Here is a 20281-nt window from a genome sequence, read left to right as displayed (position 1 = left end):
TGTTTTTATTTATTTTCATGGAACAGAAGATAAATGTTGATGAAACAATTGTTACAACAGCAAACAACAAGTAACTTGTCCTGACCCATTTTTTATGCATCCAGCTGCTTAAAGCTGCACAATATTAATATCTGTGACAGGAATCACAGACACTAACTTACCTTATGAGTCAAGGAGTGCTGCTTGAGGTGATGGGGCTGAACAAACTCCATGCCGCATTCGGTGCAGATGTATGGGCGGATGTCCTTGTGCTTCATCATGTGATTCTGCAGCTGGCTTGGGTACTGGAAGGTCTTATCACACTCTGTACAGTTGTACTGTATAGGGCCTCGATGGGTGGTCAGGTGCCTCTTCAGCTGGGCCAAGGTCGGGAAGTCAAGGCCGCACTCAATGCAAATATTCTCCCGGCCGCTCTCATGCTTGGATTCATGGGCTTTCAACTCACTGGGGTAGGCAAAACCTCTCCCGCAGATCCTGCAGCTGTAAGGCTTGACGTCACTGTGCTGCATCATGTGTCTCTTCAGGTGGCTGGTTTGGGTGAAGGCCTTGTGGCACACTTGGCATTTGTGAGGCCGGGTGCCCTGGTGGGTGAGCATATGGGTGTGCAAGTGGCTCAGCTGCTTGAAAAGCTTGCCGCAGCGAGAGCAAGCGTGCGGCTTGATGCCGCTATGCCCCAAAATGTGGGTGACCAGGTTGTATTTGGATGTGTAGGACTTGTTGCACATAGGACACTGCCAGCGCTTTTGTTCCCCTCCCACATCGACATAATAGCTGTCATCGATCTGAATGTTGACATCCACCCTCTCCACCTTTTGTTTACTTTCAGCTTGTTCTCCTAACTCCGTCCTCCTGGAGAAGGAAGGCTCCGGAGGCCTTTTCAGTGGGAAAGGGCTCCTGAAATGAAAATCTGGGGGCATAAGAAATGGAAACATCATAGAAGGGTGAACTTTAGGATAGTATGGATAGGGCATCTGCAGAAATGGGGCTGGTCCAGGCCAGAGCACATTAGGCTTGATGGGTTCTTCCTTGATAGGCTGTGCTCCAAAGTGTTCCAGAGTTCTGTAGAACTGAAAGCCAATGTTGCACAGGTCAATCATGTGGGCATTGTAGTTTGGCTGTGTGTGGTGGTGCTGGAATATTAAAGGGAGGTCAGGAGAACCTGCAGTGGGGATGTCTTCAGACCTGTGCAACGGGGAGGTGGGCTCTCCTGGTGAGACGGCAGAGGGCATTTTCGTGGGCATGCTTTTACGCTTGCGAGATCCCCCTTCTAAGGAGCCCTGGAAGTTCTGCAGTTCTGCAGGGGAAGGGCCATATCCAAACTGGGCAAGCTGTGCTCTGAATTCTTCATTGAGGGGTGAAGCTATGTCTGACTTCACAACAGGGTCCAAGCAGTGGGGAAAGGGAAGGGTTTGTATGCCATCCATACTGCAGGGAGCTTCCTCTTTCTTCATCGCATTTAATTCCTCTTGCATACTCTAGCTTCCTTTAAATAAAAAGTAAACATTTTTAAAATTCACTCTTGTTCCTGTTTGTTACACCGTATTTAACCTTAATGTTTGGTGCCTTTTGGTGTTCAAGTGGAGGCCCCAGAGTTCCAGTTTGAACAGTGGGACCTCCCTCTAGAGTGCCCTGAACATGCACAAATGTATTTCTTTCGAGCATTGAGCAGCACCCATATCCAGTCCAGTACACATCTGCACTAAGGGGCGGGGGAGTTTTCCTGACCTTTTTCTTCCTGTTCTGCCCATGAGCCAAGAAGATGACAGTCCAGCCAGGCCTTAAAATTCTAACTGGCTGGACTCCCAGGAAAATAGGCAGTTTGGTTGGCCATGCTAGCAGGAGGGGGAATAAAGCACCCTGGAAGACTTCTACACTCATTGCTAGTTTGCAGCTCTGTGGTAGAGCTCACACTTTATATGCAGAAGGTCCCTAGCATTGTCAGGTAGGGCTAGGAAAGATCCCTCTCTAGGTTTCTGGAGAGCTGCTGACACTCATTATATACAATACTTCGCCTGATGGACTCCGTATAAGGCAGCTTTCTATGAGTCTGTGACCTGATTCTGCCTGGTCCCAGAAGACAGTCTTGCTGGTGCTGAATCAACACCCGCAGTGCCCTGATTTGAAGCCATCTGATATGTCCTTCAATGTCTGGGTTCTGCTGTTCTCTGTCCAGCAATTTAAATCAAGCCTGGAGTGTGCATTAGCTCTTTGCCCTAATGTACAATGTCCATTGAAGAAATGTGCATTTAGCATAAGAATCAATACTGCAGGATTTGTACTTACATTAATTCATCTCCTTTGTGCCAGATCTGCTTTAAATGCATCTGCACAGGCTCCAGGAGGCATTTGTGTCTAAGGAATAAATAGAGAACAATCATTCTTTAAACTGTGTTATAGTTGTGACAGTCGTTTTATGCTCGATGTTCTGTTACTGTTTTATGGTGCAAAGGCGGAAGCAATAATAAAATTGTCTCAGGACACAGTGTGCTTTCTTGTTGTCCCCCCCCCCCCAAATACTTGTAAAGTGGTTTTGAAGAAAGATATAAGGCACAATGCTACAGTGGCTGTATGTTTTTTTTTATTGGACTGTGAAATGCAAATGAGTGCTGAACGTTCCCTTCTCAGAAGTTTCACCCTATATATCAGGGTGGGGGTGCAGGGTGTTGGTTTTTTTTCTTCCTCAGGTCCACATGCAAGGTTGTAGCCAACCCTCCAAGGGCCACATCCCAGCAGTGGTGGTAGTGGCCAAAATTCTCATGTATGCACTGCACACATCACAGGCCACACATGCACACTCACAACAACACTCTGGTAAGGGCAGAAAGGTGAAACTCTCCCTCCCCAAACTTTGTCATCACAAAGCTTCTCAGCTCCACCTACACCTGCTATTTACATTTTTCAAAGCGCATGTTATCTACATTCACACAATTAATGCCATGTCTAGTTTGGCTCGGAGATCTTTGATAGAGACCTTGCTTCACAGACCCAGGAGAGCAAGGCTTTCTTAGTCATGGGCGCCAAATTATTTTGATCATTCTGTGGTTTCATGATTATTATATACAGTGGTACCTCTGGTTACGTACTTAATTCGTTCCGGAGGTCCGTTCTTAACCTGAAACTGTTCTTAACCTGAAGCACCACTTTAGCTAATGGGACCTCCCGCTGCCGCTGTGCCGCCAGAGCACGATTTCTGTTCTTATCCTGAAGCAAAGTTCTTAACCTGAAGCATTATTTCTGGGTTAGCAGAGTATGTAACCTGAAGCGTATGTAACCTGAAGTGTATGTAACCCGAGGCACCACTGTACTCTATGGGTTTTGGACTACAGATCCCATAATCCCCAATGACTGGTTCTAGCAGTATAGAGTGGGAATGTTGTCTCTCGACTTCATTGATACCATTTATAACATGAGCTTTTATTGTGCCCCCCACCCCCCTCTTGGCCTTCATTCTTTTTCCAAACTAAAGTCTTTGATGCTTTAGTCTTAAGGAAGATGCTCTAGCTGCTCGATTATTTGGCTTGCAGTTTTACTGGCCCGATTTTTTTTATTTACGGTATTAATCCTGGCTATATTGGCTATGCTCCAATTCTCTGGGAATGAGGCTGATTCCTTTTTTGATTGGCTTATCAACCACTGTTCGCTGTATTTTTCTCATTTGGGCAAGAAATTCACTTTTAAAAGCAAAACATTATTCCCTTTCATGACTCTTTTGACACTGTTACTTAACCACACCAGCACCCTCTTGAACATACTCATACTTTTTCTGATCTATGACATGTGTTTCCTCTGAGTCATGATTATAATGGTTTTAAATAACCTCCAAGATTCCTGAAAGAATTTGACACTCCTCTAACGCTTTCCAACTTCTTTTTGAGAAATCCCCTCACTGTTATGAAATTTCTTCTTCTGGGTACAATAGGGCTGCCATATGTCTAGATTTTCCTGGACATTACTGGCATTTCAAAGGTGGATTCGACATCCAAAGGCTTAATAAATTTGGGGATTGTCTAAAAGAAGCTCAACAACGTTTGGGTTTTCCTAAAAACAGCTCAACAATTTTGGTGGTTTCCTTTAAAAAAGCTGCTGGTTTTTACTTTTTGAAATATGGCAACCCTAGGTAAAAAAAGGAAAAGATAGTGTTGAATTTTCTAGACAATTTCCCACTCATTCATATATATTGAAATTGAAAGTGTTGTGGTCACTTTCCCAAAGCGGTTTGCTAATGCTGACACCTTTAACCAGATTCTGGACACAGCTAAATATTAAAACAAGTATAACATCCCCCTGCCTACCAAGCAGTTCGAAAGCACACTGTGCAAGTAGATAAATAGGTACCACTCCAGTGGGAAGGCAAACAGCGTTTCCGTGTGCTGCTCTGGTTTGCCAGAAGTGGCTTTGTCATGCTGGCCACATGACCTGGAAGCTGTACACCAGCTCCCTTGGCCAGTAAAGCGAGATGAGCGCCACAACCCCAGAGTCGTCCACGACTGGAACTAACGGTCAAGGGTCCCTTTACCTTTAGCTAACATCCTCCCAAGTGTCAGTGACAGTCAGGCCTAAAGTGGTTATTCAGAAGTAGATCCCTTATATTCAATACAGTTTACTACTAATTAGTACTTGAGTTTTTTCCTTTGTATCTTCGTCTTGATCTGGCTATACAACATTAGGGTGACTGAAGTAATTCATTTTCAGTTTTCAGTCCTCCCACAATACTTTTTTCCCATCTCTGCATCAGCTTTTTTGGGTCTGCTATTTCTACGCACAAAAGTTCTCTGATGTGCAGCACAATCCTAAGCACCCTTACTATACTAGTATAAGCCCTAATTCACACCAGAGGTTCTTTCACCTGCTTAACTGCCAATGTCATCATTTGCCAACAATGCCCTTCTGTATTTTACACAGGACAAACCCACCAGCTCAAAATGAGCACCTATATGACACCAGTGGCATGCCCAATACTTTGTTTCTATAAAAAGCATGTGAAGTCTTATTTTTATTCATTCCTATTGCTTTAGTCTTTCAAAGCCACCACGCTATGTTGAGCTTCTGACTTCCCCAGAGCTGCAGAATGGTTAGAACCCGGCTGCCCTAGAGAGTCCAGAACGTCACTGTGAAGTTATATTTGGCAACAGGCCAATATCATAAGGTCACTGAGCAGAATCCTGGGCACCACACGGAAACATACTCTTTCAGATTAAAATAAACTTGTAAGGTGGAGACCAAGCAAAACGTAAAATGAACAAATTTCACCTGTGGAAATTAGACTTCCACCTGATTAAATCAGCGTCTCTGTAAGGCCAATAAACGAAGGACCTTGGTATAGACTTCTGGTCCTACATGAAAACCTCTAGGTCCCAATAAAGGACAGATTAATAGGTCAGTTTTGGTTTCTCTCTGGTTGTTTTTCCACATTTAAGTTCAGTTCTCCACATTTCCACATAAATTTGCAGCCTTTTAGGCTCACATCTTTGTATGCAATTTTACCCAAAACAGACATTTTGGCAAGCCATTTCTTTGTCGTCTTCCCCTGCTGCCCCCTCTCCAAATATGCATTTTTGTACAGAAGTAGCCAGCAACGAGGGCAGCAGCGCTTTCCTGACCTCCCAGTACTGGAGTTGCTGTGTCTTACTCCAAGGGAGAAGGGCAAGGTAGGGAGGTCAGCACACTGCAGATGCTTTGGTGGGAGCACCAGGTTGGTTCTACAGATTCATTCACACCATGCAAACTTCCCCATTGCTTCACCCCTCTCCCTCTCCTTCATGGCACAGCCTCAATTACATCAGTGCCCGGGGTTTGGGAGGCAGCCGGGCACCACCTCTCCTCTCTACCAGCTACTCCTCTTTTTATGACCCTCTGTTGGAGGGCCTGCACCACACAATTCAGAGGAGTACAAGCTTTGAAGGATAGCAGCAGTGCTTTGGTTCAGGTGTTGTTCCGGGGAGAGCAGAGATGGTAAGTTTGCATCATTTCCTTATTAAAATATTGATGAAGTGTGCTTTCATACCAAATACCCCAAGGCGGTATGCAGATGAAAAGCACAGTGTTGCAACAAAGATAATAAAAACATAAAATTCATCTGTAGGAACTGCTTGTCAAAGAATCACAGGGTTTTTTTGGGGGGGGGACTTATCTGAACAATACAGTTTTAAGAAGACATCAGAGCTCTGTGGGCAAGGATCTCCAGTCTCAGCCCTGGTCAAGGCCTGCAGACCCTGCTTTGCAATGTGAAGTGAATTTCTCCCCGTCTCTAGCCCCAGTGCATCCAGGTTGTATACATAGCCCCTTGGTAGTAGATCAAGAACAGTACCTGCAGCAATTGCCACCAGCTTGGGTGGCTTTAAAAGAGAATTGGACCAATTCATAGAGGACAAGGCTATCGGTGGCTTCTAGCCAGGATTTCTCTGTTCCTTGTCCACTGCCAGTGGCATTGTGGCTCTGAATACCAGTTGCTGTTGGTTGACCACAGGAGAGGAGAGTGCTCTTGCGATAATGTCCTGCTTGCAGGCTTCCCAACAGCAGCTGGTTGGCCACTGTGAGAACAGGATGCTGGACTAGATGGGCCATTGGGCTGATCCAGGCGGGGCGGAGGAAGGGGGGTACGGTGGGTGCGGGTCACCCTAGGTGTCACTACTGAGGGGGGTGACAAAATGCCGAGTGGCACTCACTGTGGGGCCTGCAGCACACCCGAGCCACGCATCTCTCCTGGGAGAGATACGGTGGCTTGGGCGTGCGCAGGTTCTGTGCTGCCCAAACGGTCTGCCCTCTGCCTCCCCCCAGCTATAGGGCAGCTGAGTGGGAGGAGGCAGGCAGATTCTGGAGGCCCTGCAGTGTGCCCTGCCCCTATGGGCACTCACCTCGCCCCTGGGTGCACTGCCCCAGGTGCTCAAGCAGCTTCGTCTGCCCCTGGATCCAGCAGGCTTGCCTTAGGTTCTTGTTATCTTATCAAATGGCCATCGCCATTTGGAATTGTGTTGTGCCTGGTTGGGAATTTGCTTTCACTTTGTTGTACATGAGCAACTTTAAATCAGCACCAACATCTATTATATAATTGAACTAAGTTAGAGAGTCAGCTCTACTTTCATGGTACAGATGATTACTTGAAAAAGTAGCTGAACTCACTGTGTGTGGGAGGTGTGCAGATAACCCAGGATCTTTAAATTATAGGCTCTTATTTCCCACAGAGGGAAATGCCAGGCTTGCGGGAGGGGGAACAATCCTTTCCTACAGAGATATAAAATTACAAGAAAAGACTATCTGCTTCTGATGGCATCCACAGATGAGGCTGCCGCCTTGTACAGAATGGGGTCATCATTTTGCCCAATCCTATCTCTGGTGACAGCAACTCCCCTGAGTCTTTCTCGGCGCTCCTTCCTGAGATCCTTTAACTGGAAAGGCCAAAGAATGAACGTGGTGTTTTATGCATGCCAAGCATGTGCTCTGCCACTAAGCTCTGGCCTATTCTTAAGGCAGCAAAAACTCCCACAGTGCACTGAAAAAAGATGTCACAGGCAAAGCAAGTCTCTGACAAAGTGAAATGGCTACTGAGGGCCAAACTAGAAAGGAAAGACGAGTTCTGAGATTTGTTGCAGAAGGGCAAAGTGATGTGGGTCAGTGGTACAGTGAAAAAAGAGAGGGGTTTTTGCCTTTAGCCCTACATCAGTTCCTTGGTGCAAATGGCCCCCGTGAAACTGCCATTAATTTCAGAGGTTAAAAGACACAGACTCCCATATTAATACCTGCATGTTTTTTCTTACATCATAAGAGCAGTTGGGGGTGTGTGTAGCCTGTAGCAGAAAATCAGCATGGGAGGCAAAGGCGTAATGAACCCGTACCTGTGCTCAGACTCAGTCCAAATCAGGGGCATATGCAGATGTTTTTTTGGGGGGGGAAGCCCTCCGAAAAGGAAAAGAAGTCTTTTGTAATACCTAATTTGGCCCTACATGTCTTTTGTATAGCCACAGATCAGCAGTCCAATTAATCCAGGGGTGGTCAATCTGCAGCCTGCCAGACATTGCTGGACTACAACCCCATCACCCCCAGATCATTGGCATTTCTGGCTGTGGCTGATGGGAGTTGGAGTCCAACAACTTATTTATTTATTTATTTTATCCCACCTTTTCCCCAGTGGAGGACCCAAGATGGCTCAAAGCATAAATTATAACACATAAAACTAAAAACACGCAATAGATATAAACATTTTTAAAATGAAATAAGTAACGCTTATGGAAGGCTGTAGGTTCCCCACTCCTGAAGTCATCTTGTGCATTTGATTGGAACTGATTGGCGTTAACTGCTTATTTATTGCTATTTATATACTGCTTTTAATTCAAAATCACAACATGGCAGGGGGAGGGCAGTGAAATAAATGCAAGGGATGTTGCAAATCTGTGTCGCATTGTAATTAGTATTATTATTTAAAGCAAGTTTGCATGACTACTTATCAAGTTCTGCAAATAAATTGAAATGTACTGCTGGGTCGTGAACTATGTAATGAGTGCTTTAGGGTCAGCCAAAATGCATAGTGCTTCAACACTGGAAGCAGAAGTCATTGCCTCCCATACAACAACGGATTAATGATTTGCACTCCCTATCCTTCCATGAGCTGGCAAAGTATCAGCGTGACCACAAAGAAGAGAAATGCGAGAACATCTGGCCAGCTTTCCTTGAGACATTTGTGATGTGGTTAGCAGTCTGGTATATATTTGAATTAACAATTTATACAGTCACCTTAGCTCCTGTTCCCCTTTCCTATTTCCACTCTCCACATTTTTATCTCCCGAATCTGACCCAACATTCAGCTTCATTGGAACTTCACGAGGTCTAGTGTTGTGAGAGATCCATTTCCTGTGTCCATGTTCCCTATGCCATGCGCAATTCTATAATCTTACTTGCCTTCCCTCTAAAGTAAAAAGTCCCAAATACTGTGTTTCAGTTTGCATCTTGTTTTGGGAAATGAAAATTAGGAAAGTTCGAGTTCAATGCAACCTGAGTTGAATTTCTCCTACATCCCTCTTCTGCCTCACTGCCATTCCTGTTGATCTCATTCATTTCTTAGTCTTTGCCACACAGGTTGAGAATCTCTCCTCTGTTTGTTGCCATTCTGGTCATATGTAAAATGCCACTTGGAGTATAACACATCTGCCATTCACATATTCAGCCTACAGGGAATTAATTCTGAAGCCATGTCTCAACCCCCTCTTGCCTCTGTTCTCTCTATCCTCCTTCTATTGCTGACATTTCCATGGAGATTTTAAGCCACCCTGAACCAAGTGCAGAGGCGACGACAACTTTAGCATATCTATCCCATGAAGCAAAAGGAAGCACAGCCTAATCAGAATAATTTTATTTCATCTCAATTTTTTTCACAAAATGCCTTAGGAGTTGTTATCACATTAGGAAAAGCTATCTGAGTGACACAAGATCAAGCACATCAAGTTCTTCCAGAAATAAAGTCTGCATACAGAAATCAATTTTTAAATATAGGTGTCAAGGATATCCGCACATCACATCTGGCACATCCTTCATAAAAGATGCTGACTATATATTTAGGGATGCATATTCAGTCCCAAAGAATTCTTTAGCAGACTAATTCACAAAGCACTTAAGTGGGTGGACTTGGCTTTAAGCCTGCAATTATAGTCAATTGGGGGTATTTCACCTTTTAAAATCATGAGTATTCCCAGTTTAAAAGTTTGCAGATTAGACACTTTTAAATTTTTCAGTTTCTTGTTTACAATATTTGCAGCCTGCTTTGCAATTTAAAACAAAGCTCTCGGTTAATATCAAATCAATAATTTCAACCTTAAAACAACAAGACTATGATATTAGTTAGCAATTTAGTTCTCAACGGTCTCACAGTTTGATGTTCACATTATGCTTGCAAAACAGGTCAAATATAATAAGAACTGGTCTATTCAGGTCTAAAGCAGAGCTGGATTGAAAGGTTTTGTATTTCATAAGTTGCTGAGTATCCAAATGTTGATGTAAAAATGTAACCATTTGAAGTTTGAAACTAGCATTTGACATTCAAATGTTGTCTTTTGTACTGGTGAAATCAATGATATCAATATAAAATTTACTAAGGCTGCAAATCCTATGACCCTTGAAAGGGTATACCAGAGACCATTGGGTGTTTTTATTTTTTATTTTTTTTATAATTTCTTTTATTGGTTTTACATAATTTTATACATTTTAACCTTAACCATTTCAAAACATTAAAATAAAAGGTTATTTCAGACTTTTGGACCTCCTTCCCTCCTTCCATGGGTTCTACATTATATATTCTGCATATTTTACCATTATCTATCTGTTATATATCCATAGTTAACATAGTTCATTTCACATTACAAGTGTCATTGTATCCCTGCCAATGATTTTAACTGTTTACAGTGGTCTTTTAAATATGTTAAAAATTTATTCCAGTCTTTTAGAAATACTTGATCTTCCTGATTTCTGATCTTTCCCATCAGTCTCGCCATCTCTGCATACTCCATCAATTTAGTCTGCCATTCTTTTCTGGTCGGCACTTCTTCCTCCTTCCATCCATTGAGTGTTTCAAGTCTCCTCCTCTGAGGATGGTCTGACATCAGAAAGGGATATACAACTTTGTAAGACTACTCCTGCCACCATGAAAACCTCTGCAGCCTTGACTTTACTGATGTCAGAGTTCCAACACTGCTAAAGACAAAGGGGCAGAATGTGTCATGACCCCAGAAGCAAGCAGTGACCAGGATACTGAGACAGAGTCTACAGGGTCACCCGCTAAGGAGGCAGACCATGTTTTTGGCCCCAAGCCCAAAACTTATGGGACCACTGAACCAGAGACTGGCAGGAAGGAGCCCACTGAGCCACATGCCAAAGCACCAGGGCCTTCAAAATTAGAGCAAGGACCTAAGTTCAGGGGTGCCTTTGCCTGTGCCTCTCACAGTACCTCATCAGTCCAACAGCACAAAGAGCACACCGGGCTACAGACCATGGAGCTTAGAAGAATTGTCTACCTTCTGGTCAGAGGACTGGCTCTTTAAAAAACTATAGACCTCTAAAAGGGGACAGAGGTGGACTAGAGGCAGATGCTCAAAAGACTTAAGTTCACTTGTTGGAACAAGTTTCTCACTAGGAGCTCTCCTTAGTGCTGAAACAACTAACTTGCCTTGCTCTGTGGGCTCCTTTGGGAGACCAGCACATGACATAGTGTTGAGGGTGGATCAGGAATGTGTTGGAGTGGATTTAAAGGAGACATAAATCTACAGGGTCCACAACTTTCTCAGTCACTCAATGCCCCTTCCCAAAAATCTATATGGGAGTACATAATATTGAACACAATATTGAATCATACTGAACACAATCAGTACATTTTTTATGTTGCTCAGAAGTAAGTCCTTCTGTGTTTAGCAAGGCTTACTCTCAGGTAAATGAGTTTAGGATATTCAGACAGTGGGACTTAAATGTGGTGACCTCCAGATGTTGAATGACAACTCTCATTATGTTCAGCCAACACAGCCAAGGGTTAACGGGAGTTGGAATTCAACAACATCTGAAAGACACCACACAAGTTGTTATGCCATTGTCTAGTTCAGTGTTCTTCAACTTTGAGTCCAAATGTTGCTGTACTATAATTCCCACCATCCATGCCCATTGGCTGCACAATCTGGGGATGGGTGGAGTTTTGGTCCAACAATGATCTTGGAACGCAAGGCTGAAGAACACTGGTGTAGTCTGTTGTGCTCTTAAAGGGTGCTTTTTTAAGGGGGAAAGAAAATGTGATAAAGAAAGGGAGTATTCCCCAAAGAAAAAAATGATTTTCATAAATAGAAAAGTATTCTTGAATTGATAATGTATTGGTATGTAAATAAGTTTACATTCTTTCCAATGGAAAGGGTTTCAAGATCAGTAATAGATATGCATACATCCTTCATCTATATAAACAAATTAAGTCAGTTGTGTGGAGAGGTCAGCAAACCTAAATTGTAATGTTCCTATATCCTTGCTTGGGATTCGGGCTTGTCCCTCAGTCCTGTCTCCTGGTTTTGTTCTCAACTTGTTCTTTGGGCTTTTGGTCCCCAGCTGGTAATTCATCCCAGTCCGGACAGTGGAACAGCAGCAAAAGAAGCAGTGCTGTGGTGAGCTGCTCACACAGCAGTTTTTTGTTTGTTTGTTTGTTACATTTCTAACCCCTCTGTTCTTCCCAAATGAGCTCAGGGTGGCATCAAAGGAGCATTGCTTTAAAGTTTGCATTTCTTTAACTGTTTACCAGTAGAAAGCTGCTCATGCCCATGACCTTGAATTCGTTGAAAATAGACAGTAGTAAAGTACACACACACAGATGTGCCCAAGGAAAGGCTGACTGATATCTCACTTCTCTATTGGAAATTACCTTCAGGTACTGATTTGGCCTACAGAATAAGGCATTTTCCCAACAAGAACCACTTCCTATCTTCATTCAGTTTCCATCCACATTACTAAAGTGAAACTGAAGACGTGACAACCCTTTTAAGGGTTGATGGAGAACACAAATAAGAAAGACTCAGGATGACTTTAGCAAGGCAGCAATCATGTCCATCCAAAACAATCACACAGAGCAGTACAGTTTAGGAAGAATTCACCATTCCAGACCAAGTGTGCATGGACCAGGGCTTTTTGGCTGCTTCCAGCGACAATTTAGTCACACAAAGGTGTTTGTGGGTCATCTCAAAGGGCATGGTGCAACATAAAGGATGCTGACACAATATTCTACACAAACGCTATGCTATAGAACAAAAGAACATTACCCTCTCATCTCTGTCCCTCCCTCTCTCTCTTACCCTTTCTCACCCCCCAACTGCATGCAATCTAGAATGGTAGTGTCTCAAATAAAATGTAAACAAACTGTGAAAAGACTCCATAAATAAAAAAATGAAGATGCTATATGTACTTTTCCCTGCTTGTTTTGTGACACAGGAAAATCTCTAATTAAACTTTTTTTTAAAAAAAAATGGACCCACAATATTGAATGCACAGCTCCTGGTGGATATGAGCCTAGGGGACCACTAACAGGGACTCCCCTCAAGACCTGAGTGATCAAACAAGGATATAAAGCATTAGGCGGTCCCTGAACCTTTCAAACACTAAATCCATTTGAAAACTGTTATGAATCAAGCAACAAGCTGAGACAACAGATCTTTAGGAAGCCTTCCGGGCTCATTGTGAAACATTTCTGTCCCTTTTTGCTATTCAGCATGGTTTTAGGTTTTCTGCTTTCATTGCTTGCTATTCGTTCTTTACTGCTTATCATTTTATTGTGGATTTCTTTTTACTTTAATTCCTTGTTTTATATTGTTGGGTCCTTACAGGTGCAGTGGTGGGGTGTAAACGTTTTAAATCAGGAAATGAACGATCTACCTAGAGATTGTCCATATTCTGCACGGACAACTACACGGCTGTTTCCCCTCAAGGAACAGCTACTCTGATTGTATTTGGCACTAAATCTTCCACTCCAGTTTCAGAAGATTTTTTTTTTTTTTGAATGAAATAGTCACAATCTCTGCAAGAATCTACAAGCTAATGTGAAATACTTAATAAATCATTTAATATAAAAATTATTTTTTTAAATATTAAACATTTTGGATATTAAATGAAATGTAACAATAACAGCAAGAACACATTTCTCTAAAGTGACTGGGGCTACACATTTTGGAAAACTCTCTCTCTCTCTCTCTCTATATATATATATATACCAGTATATACACACACACACACACATTCCAGTATCCATACCTAAGCAATGATACACAATATGTTGTTGTTGTTTTTCTCCCTCTCACTTTTTCTTCTTTTTTAGTAGAAGGAACAAATAAGCCCATTAACCAACCAACCAAGTAGTCTTATGCACCTTTAAAATGAATTCGCCCCCCCAAAAAAAAACCCCTGTTAAATGCCAGCAGATTACTCAGAAAGCAAACCAAAGATCTAGCATGAAGCCTGCATTTCTTTGACACTAGTTCTGTGACTCTCAGGGTGTTTCCAGATGGGGCTTTCATACTGTAAACAGATCACTAGCAACAGAGTCATTTCGTTTTTTGTTTTGTTTTTTAAATCAGGATTTCCCCATAAAGTGTATGTCTGAATTTTGAAATTTTTTATTTGGTCAACCTGTTCTTAACTTCCAGCTTTTAATCAATAGTTTTAATGTATATTTTATATTTTATGTAAATCACTTGCATTATTTATGATTAAGTGGTGTACAACTTCTGTTAAATAAATAAATATATATAAATGGGGACTGGCACACACCCCCGACAATGTCATGTGACACTAGAAAAACACTTGTACTTATGTGGATCACTGATCCCTTCCCCCCCCCTCCATAAAAAAATACCAAATCTGCAAGCACACATACACACCAATCCTGTCTGCTTGGCTGCAGTGAGAAACAGACTATATGGACCTTTGATCTGATCCAGCATGGAATCCTTTATACCAGAAATGGGGAATCTGTGGCCCTTCAGATGTTGGTCCCATCCCTTGCTACAGTTCCCATATCTCCCTTACCACAGGCCATTCAGGCTGGGGCTGATGGGATTTGGAGTCCACCAACATCTCAAGGGGATTCTTCCAGAATCTTGATAATACTTGGGGTCCTTTCCAACTCTACAATTCTACAATACTATGATTTGTTTCCCATTCCTGGTTTATACCATAAACCTTAACTACAAGGCAGAGGTAATTACTTGCTCTACTTCAGGGCAACACTGATCCAATTCTTCAAAAGGAAAGGCACTGACATGGAAATTCTTAGCTAGAAAACTATTACTGTATGCCATTATGTGATATGCTTCTAAATATCAGTTACTGGGGTTCAGAAGCAGGAGAGCACTATTGTGTCCAGGTCCTGCTTGTGGGATTCCCATAAGCATCTAGTTGGTCACAAAATGCTGGACTAGACAGGCCTTTGATCTGAACATTACTATGTTCTTAAGTTGTTTGTTTTGAGCCCAGGTGGTTGCTATGAGGAAAACAAATTCACAGAATGCTCTGCAAGGGGATAGGATGGGCCTCTCTGCTCCCTCACCACCACTGCCCTGTGCTTGGCAGACCACATTAACCATGTCCTTTTGTGGCACTGCCATGCCACATCAGGCCAACAAACAGCTGCTCCCTTTGGGAAATGGCTTCCACTTTGGGGATGAAGGGCTGTAGCTCAGTGGTAGACAATCTACTTTCCATGCAGAAGGTTCTAGGGCATGGGTAGGCAAACTAAGGCCCGGGGGCCAGATCTCCCTTTAGCAGTATAGCTATTTTGGTAATATCTAATGCTGCTGTTATCTAATATAGCAGATAATATGTTTTGGACCACAACTCCCATCAGTCCCAGTCAGCACGACTGTGCTAGCTGCGGCTGGTGGAAGGCATAGCTGGAAACATCTGGAAAGCACTGGGTTGAGGATGGCTGTATTCATCAACACAGTCTGGTTAGCTTTGAACAACATCACATCCTTCCAATAAGAAAAGACTCAGTGCTAGATCTCTGGGGCAAATCTTCATCAAACATATACAGGTAGCACCACCCTATGCAAGTTTATTTGTAAGTGTCCTGCTGAGTTCAATGGGGTGCGCTCCACAGTAAGTGTATATAGGATTACAGCTGTAATGAAAACACAGCTCTATCCTACAACAGGCCCGTTACCTGGAGTTTGTGTATCATATGAACAATTTATACTGAAATTTTAAACACCTTCATTGCATCATCTCCCATAATTGCAGCCTTTTCTATTAAGTCACATTTTTACTGCACCTCAGCTTCATACCATGTAATCTGTAGCTGAAAAATACCTCTAACAAGATCCTGGTATGGCACAATTAATAACTGAGCATACAAAATCATAATTTGAAGCCTTTATAATGCAATCCTATACATTATAGGATTGAGTCCTGTTGAGTTTAATAGGGTTTACTGCTAGGCTAATGGAATGCAGCCTTAAAACTCAAATTTCCTTGAGAGAAATATTACCATTGATCAATATATTGCCTTTTTTTAAAAGACAAACACAACCGCTTGTAATTGTTTTGGTACATAACAGAGTTCCAAAAATCCCTGCTTACGATGCAGTTCAGAAGGTTCACTGGTGTGGTACACTCTCAAGAATGAAGACACTTGAGATGTGAAGAATTAACATGTGAAATGCCCTGTTGTTCCCATATTATATCCTCTGCTTTATCACAGAAGTAGTAGGGATCAAAACACCATTCAGTTCTTCACAAGTCAGCCACAAGAAAAGAGCAGATGCCCTCCCATCAGATGTCAAAGAAATAAACAACTATCTGACTTTTAGAAGACATCTGAAGGCAGCCCTGTTTAGGGAAATTTTTAATGTTTGAAGTTTTATTCTGTTTTTAATGCTCCGTTGAAAGCCATCCAGAGTGGCTGGGGAAACCCAGCCAGATGGGTGGGGTATAAATAAATTATTATTATTATTATTATTATTATTATTATTATTATTATTATTATTATTATTATTATTATTTCCCAGGTGTTGTGAGCAGGTGAATCAAGGCATACTACGATTCTAGGCAAGGCAACCCTACCCCTGCTCATTCCGGATATATTCACAATGCACACATCTACACACTTGACCCGTGGTTAGGTTTCTACTATAGCCAAAATATAACAAGCCAGTTCCTGAGCCTGTGTAACAGCTACCTACTACTAGACTCCCAAAAGGAACTAGGGAATTAAATTCCATGCCTCCAAAACTTTTCTACTTTCCCACTATTTGGGGCACAACAAAGCAAGAACAACAAGAACAACAATTTGTGGTTTCAGAGCAGTGAAACAGTTATATGATTTAGATTTTTCTAGAACAGATGTTTGCAGTACTAAAGGACACTGGTGCTGCTATGGGGACAAGCAATCCCTTATAAAGAATGCAGATGTAACTAGTGATAGAGGAGAAATTCAATTAAGTTTCCATTTAAAGCCAAATGTATCAAATTCACACTTAAAAATAATAATAATGTGAACCAGAACACAGCTATCCTTCAAAATTCGCACTTATCCTAATGTTGTGATGCAGTTCTCCAACCAGCCGGTGTTTACAAAAATGCACATATTATGGGAATGTGTGAACAAAAATGAAGCTATTAGTGAAACTAGCATGTAAAAATGCATTATATTAGAAAAATATATTGTAAAAAATGTATATAATAGTAAAAACTGCATATAAAAATATGTCTATTAGGAGAAATTCACACTAAAATGCAGAAGAATTTTCATGAGGATTATTTTTTTATTTAAAAAAATCACAACTTGCTGCAAATGTAGAGAACTGAATTTAAGACAGGGAAACTGAGAAAAGAACTGAAATTGACAGATCCTTCCATCTCTGGCCATAATATTCTGTAATCAAAATGCTCATTCTGTTTTATGTGGCTGGGGAATGGGAAGAATCCTTTAAAATAAGAGAATCTGGCATTGTTAAAATACACCGAGAAACTTTTAACAGTTCCCTTTTTGCTAAGATTATCCATCTTCCTCTCTCTTAGATCTCTGAACGCTTGCTTCAGTAAATAGAAAACTGGAGCGTAGTCCAGCCCAAAGCAGCATTTTCTTGTGATATCTCCTGAATTTATTAAAGTTCCACATTGTTACCTTCAGTACATTGGGAAGTTTAACTTACCAGCTGCTGACACTGTTCTGGTGCCTGGTGGCCCAAGTTCTGTACCTGCTTCCTAATTGGCAGCCTCTGTCGCTTCTTGAGTAGGGAACTGTGGTTGATTTAGAAAATAAGGAGGGACAGTGTTTCAAATGACTTAAGAAAGAGAACAGGAACAATCACTTCGTTCTGGGGTTGTTGGTTTTTTTGTGTTTTTTTTCCCCCTTTTCGTTTTCTTCTCTCAGATGAGTTCTGTACCTTCAGAAAGAAGGAAGGAAGGGAGGGGAGAGGAAGTCAACAGCCCTTTAGCTTTCCTGCAAAAAAAATAAGGAAACGGCAGATAGCCATCTCATTTTCTCTCAAACAAAATGGTTGGAAAAATAAATATCACTAAACCAAAAGAAATTCCTCAAGTATTATATCTTTATGATGGATTTCGTAGGGTGTAATTTATAACTCGATGGGTGGAATGCGATCAAAACAAACACAATGTTCCAAAACGTAGAGCCTTGCCTTTGGGGAGTAAGATGCCCATATCTAGAAGCATTTTAACAGCCCTAGCCAGAAGAATACAGACAGGGAAAATATACAAGGCAATTCAAAGACGGGGAAAAGATCCCGGTGTACACAAATAAAACTAATAGCCTCAATAGTTCATTTATTAAAGAATAAATGTACATAAAGAAAGAAAATGGGTTCGGGCTTTTTGTGTGGTTTTGATGAGATGAACATATAAATCCAAAGTGCAATCACAAGCATGTTTGTTCAGAAGTAAGTACCATATGAGAATATATATATATATATATATATATATATATATATATATATATATATATATGAATTGTTACTTGCCACAAGCACTATCCCAAAAGATGATTTATTGCAATAGTGCTCATTGAGCTCTTGCCAGGAGGGGCAGGTCTTTTGCCCCTGTGTTGAGGGATGGTTACTACAGGAGTTCTTCTGACACATGAACATGGCTTGAGCAAAGACAGGAATTATTTGTGGCACCTCTCACAGCATGTGTGGCTGATGATTCCTTTCTGTTTTGAGCCTGAATCAGTTGCTGCCACGGGAGTAGCCATACTAAGCCTCCTGGGTGTATATTTTGCTCTAGGATGCTTTGTTTGGTCAGAATCAGAGTATACACTGCCACAGTTAATGCTAAATACATTACTTCTGGTCCGTGCTTTTTTTCTGGGGGCACACATACCCCCTAAACATTTTGTGAATCTTTGTACTTTTGTCCATTTACTGTATTTATTTTTCCTGATTTGAACTATAAAATGGTGGTTTTTCTTGACTCAAAATGAGAGTAACCCTAAACATTTTTTAAAAGGGAAAAAGCACTGCTTCTGTTAAATGAGCCATCATAGCCACTAGAAGGCCATGAAAATTCGTGTCCTGGGCTTTTTAGACTCATCTACCCATGTACTCTCTGAAACCAAATGGGTGCATTGGTTGCTAGGTGTGACATTTTCCCCAGCTCTCCTACCCCACTATTCCCCTCCTCTCTCCCCACCCCAACCATTAGTCAGCATTTTGTGACTACTGAACACGCTCAATCCCATTGAGCTGTTTGGGGGATTCACCCGCTAAGAGGGGTTCACACACATACTTCTGGAGTTCCCCTAGGCCTGCTGATATCTCTCTTCTGTGGGTGAATGACATAAGCATTGACACTCAAGCTTGAGCATTAGAAATAGCATGAATTTTGCTTCTTCTGGTTTTGTTTTCCAATGGAGGAATGACACAATCGCCAGCCTTCAGCATGGAGTGATACAGCCCAGGATCAGTTTTTCTATGTGATAAGGCTTATGTTTCTCCATTAGAAAACATATCTGAAGATGGTCAGGAGGACCACTGGTATCTACAAGAAAATGAAACCATTAGAATCTTCCCCCTTCTCCAATCATTTTCATGGATGAAAATGTGTTGCATTCCCACTGCTCTAAAGAAAGACTCTTTAATATGCATGTGGCATAGCAAATGAACACATGCCAAGCTTCAAAGTAGTTATCAGCATCAGGAGTTGAAAAGGGGCACCAGCCAGAATAATTACGTAGGTGAAAATAAGAGCAGAGTCCTTCAGTCTGTAGCATTTCCTCAAAACACACAAAAGAAAAGAAGTTAAAAGAGGATAGTTTTGAAGCATAGTTTGCTTAGACTAGCATTGTTTAATGGAAGAGCATTTTGTTGAAGCTCACAGTAAGGGTGAGTGTGTGTAGAACTGGTTCCCATAAACAGATCAGATGGGTTTGGGAAATATTTGCAATGGCTGTATTTCTTGCCATTCATTACTATGAATACAGTGGATAAATATAAAGAGCATTTCAGATAGGTCTAATATTAATACATAGTAAGGAAAATTAAGGCAAACTGATTTATCCTTCTTCATCTGATCAACTGACAGCGCACCTCCATGTCCCTTGTAAAAACAGGGTAAGTGGAAATATGTCTTGCGTTGGGATAACCAGTTTAATAGTATTACCATGCCAAAGAAACATCTATGTCTGTGAGAGCTTGCAAAAGCACAGGGCTATCAGAAAACTAGCATATCAGGGAGGATATTGGTGTTCCTCTCCTCCCCATGCTAGTTTTCTATAGGCAGACAGGGATTGTGGCTGTATCACAGTATCATAGTCATCTCAGAT

The 20281-nt window shown here is 41.7% G+C and overlaps 1 protein-coding gene across 3 annotated transcripts in view; it reads right to left on the bottom strand.

The window, feature by feature from the left end:
• Positions 1–17828, bottom strand: part of ZNF366 (zinc finger protein 366) — a 28603-nt gene extending 10775 nt beyond the window's left edge. The window contains exons 1-3 of one of the 3 annotated variants that reach the window (XM_033164410.1): positions 17652–17828; positions 2284–2352; positions 162–1483 (exon numbers count right to left, since the gene is read on the bottom strand). In XM_033164410.1, coding sequence (XP_033020301.1) covers positions 162–1472 — 1311 coding nt within the window. In that variant the 5' untranslated portion in view covers positions 1473–1483; positions 2284–2352; positions 17652–17828. Of the gene's footprint in view, positions 1–161; positions 1484–2283; positions 2353–10436; positions 10458–17651 lie in introns of those variants that run through there. The other 2 variants (XM_033164411.1, XM_033164412.1) reach the window with 2 other exon arrangements.
• Positions 17829–20281: the final 2453 nt, after the last annotated feature.

Source organism: Lacerta agilis, chromosome 11 (assembly GCF_009819535.1).
Source record: "Lacerta agilis isolate rLacAgi1 chromosome 11, rLacAgi1.pri, whole genome shotgun sequence".
Classification (NCBI taxonomy): Eukaryota; Metazoa; Chordata; class Lepidosauria; order Squamata; family Lacertidae; genus Lacerta; species Lacerta agilis.
The sequence above is the reverse complement of the archived record's forward strand: the minus strand, read 5'-3'. Positions and strand labels throughout refer to the sequence as shown.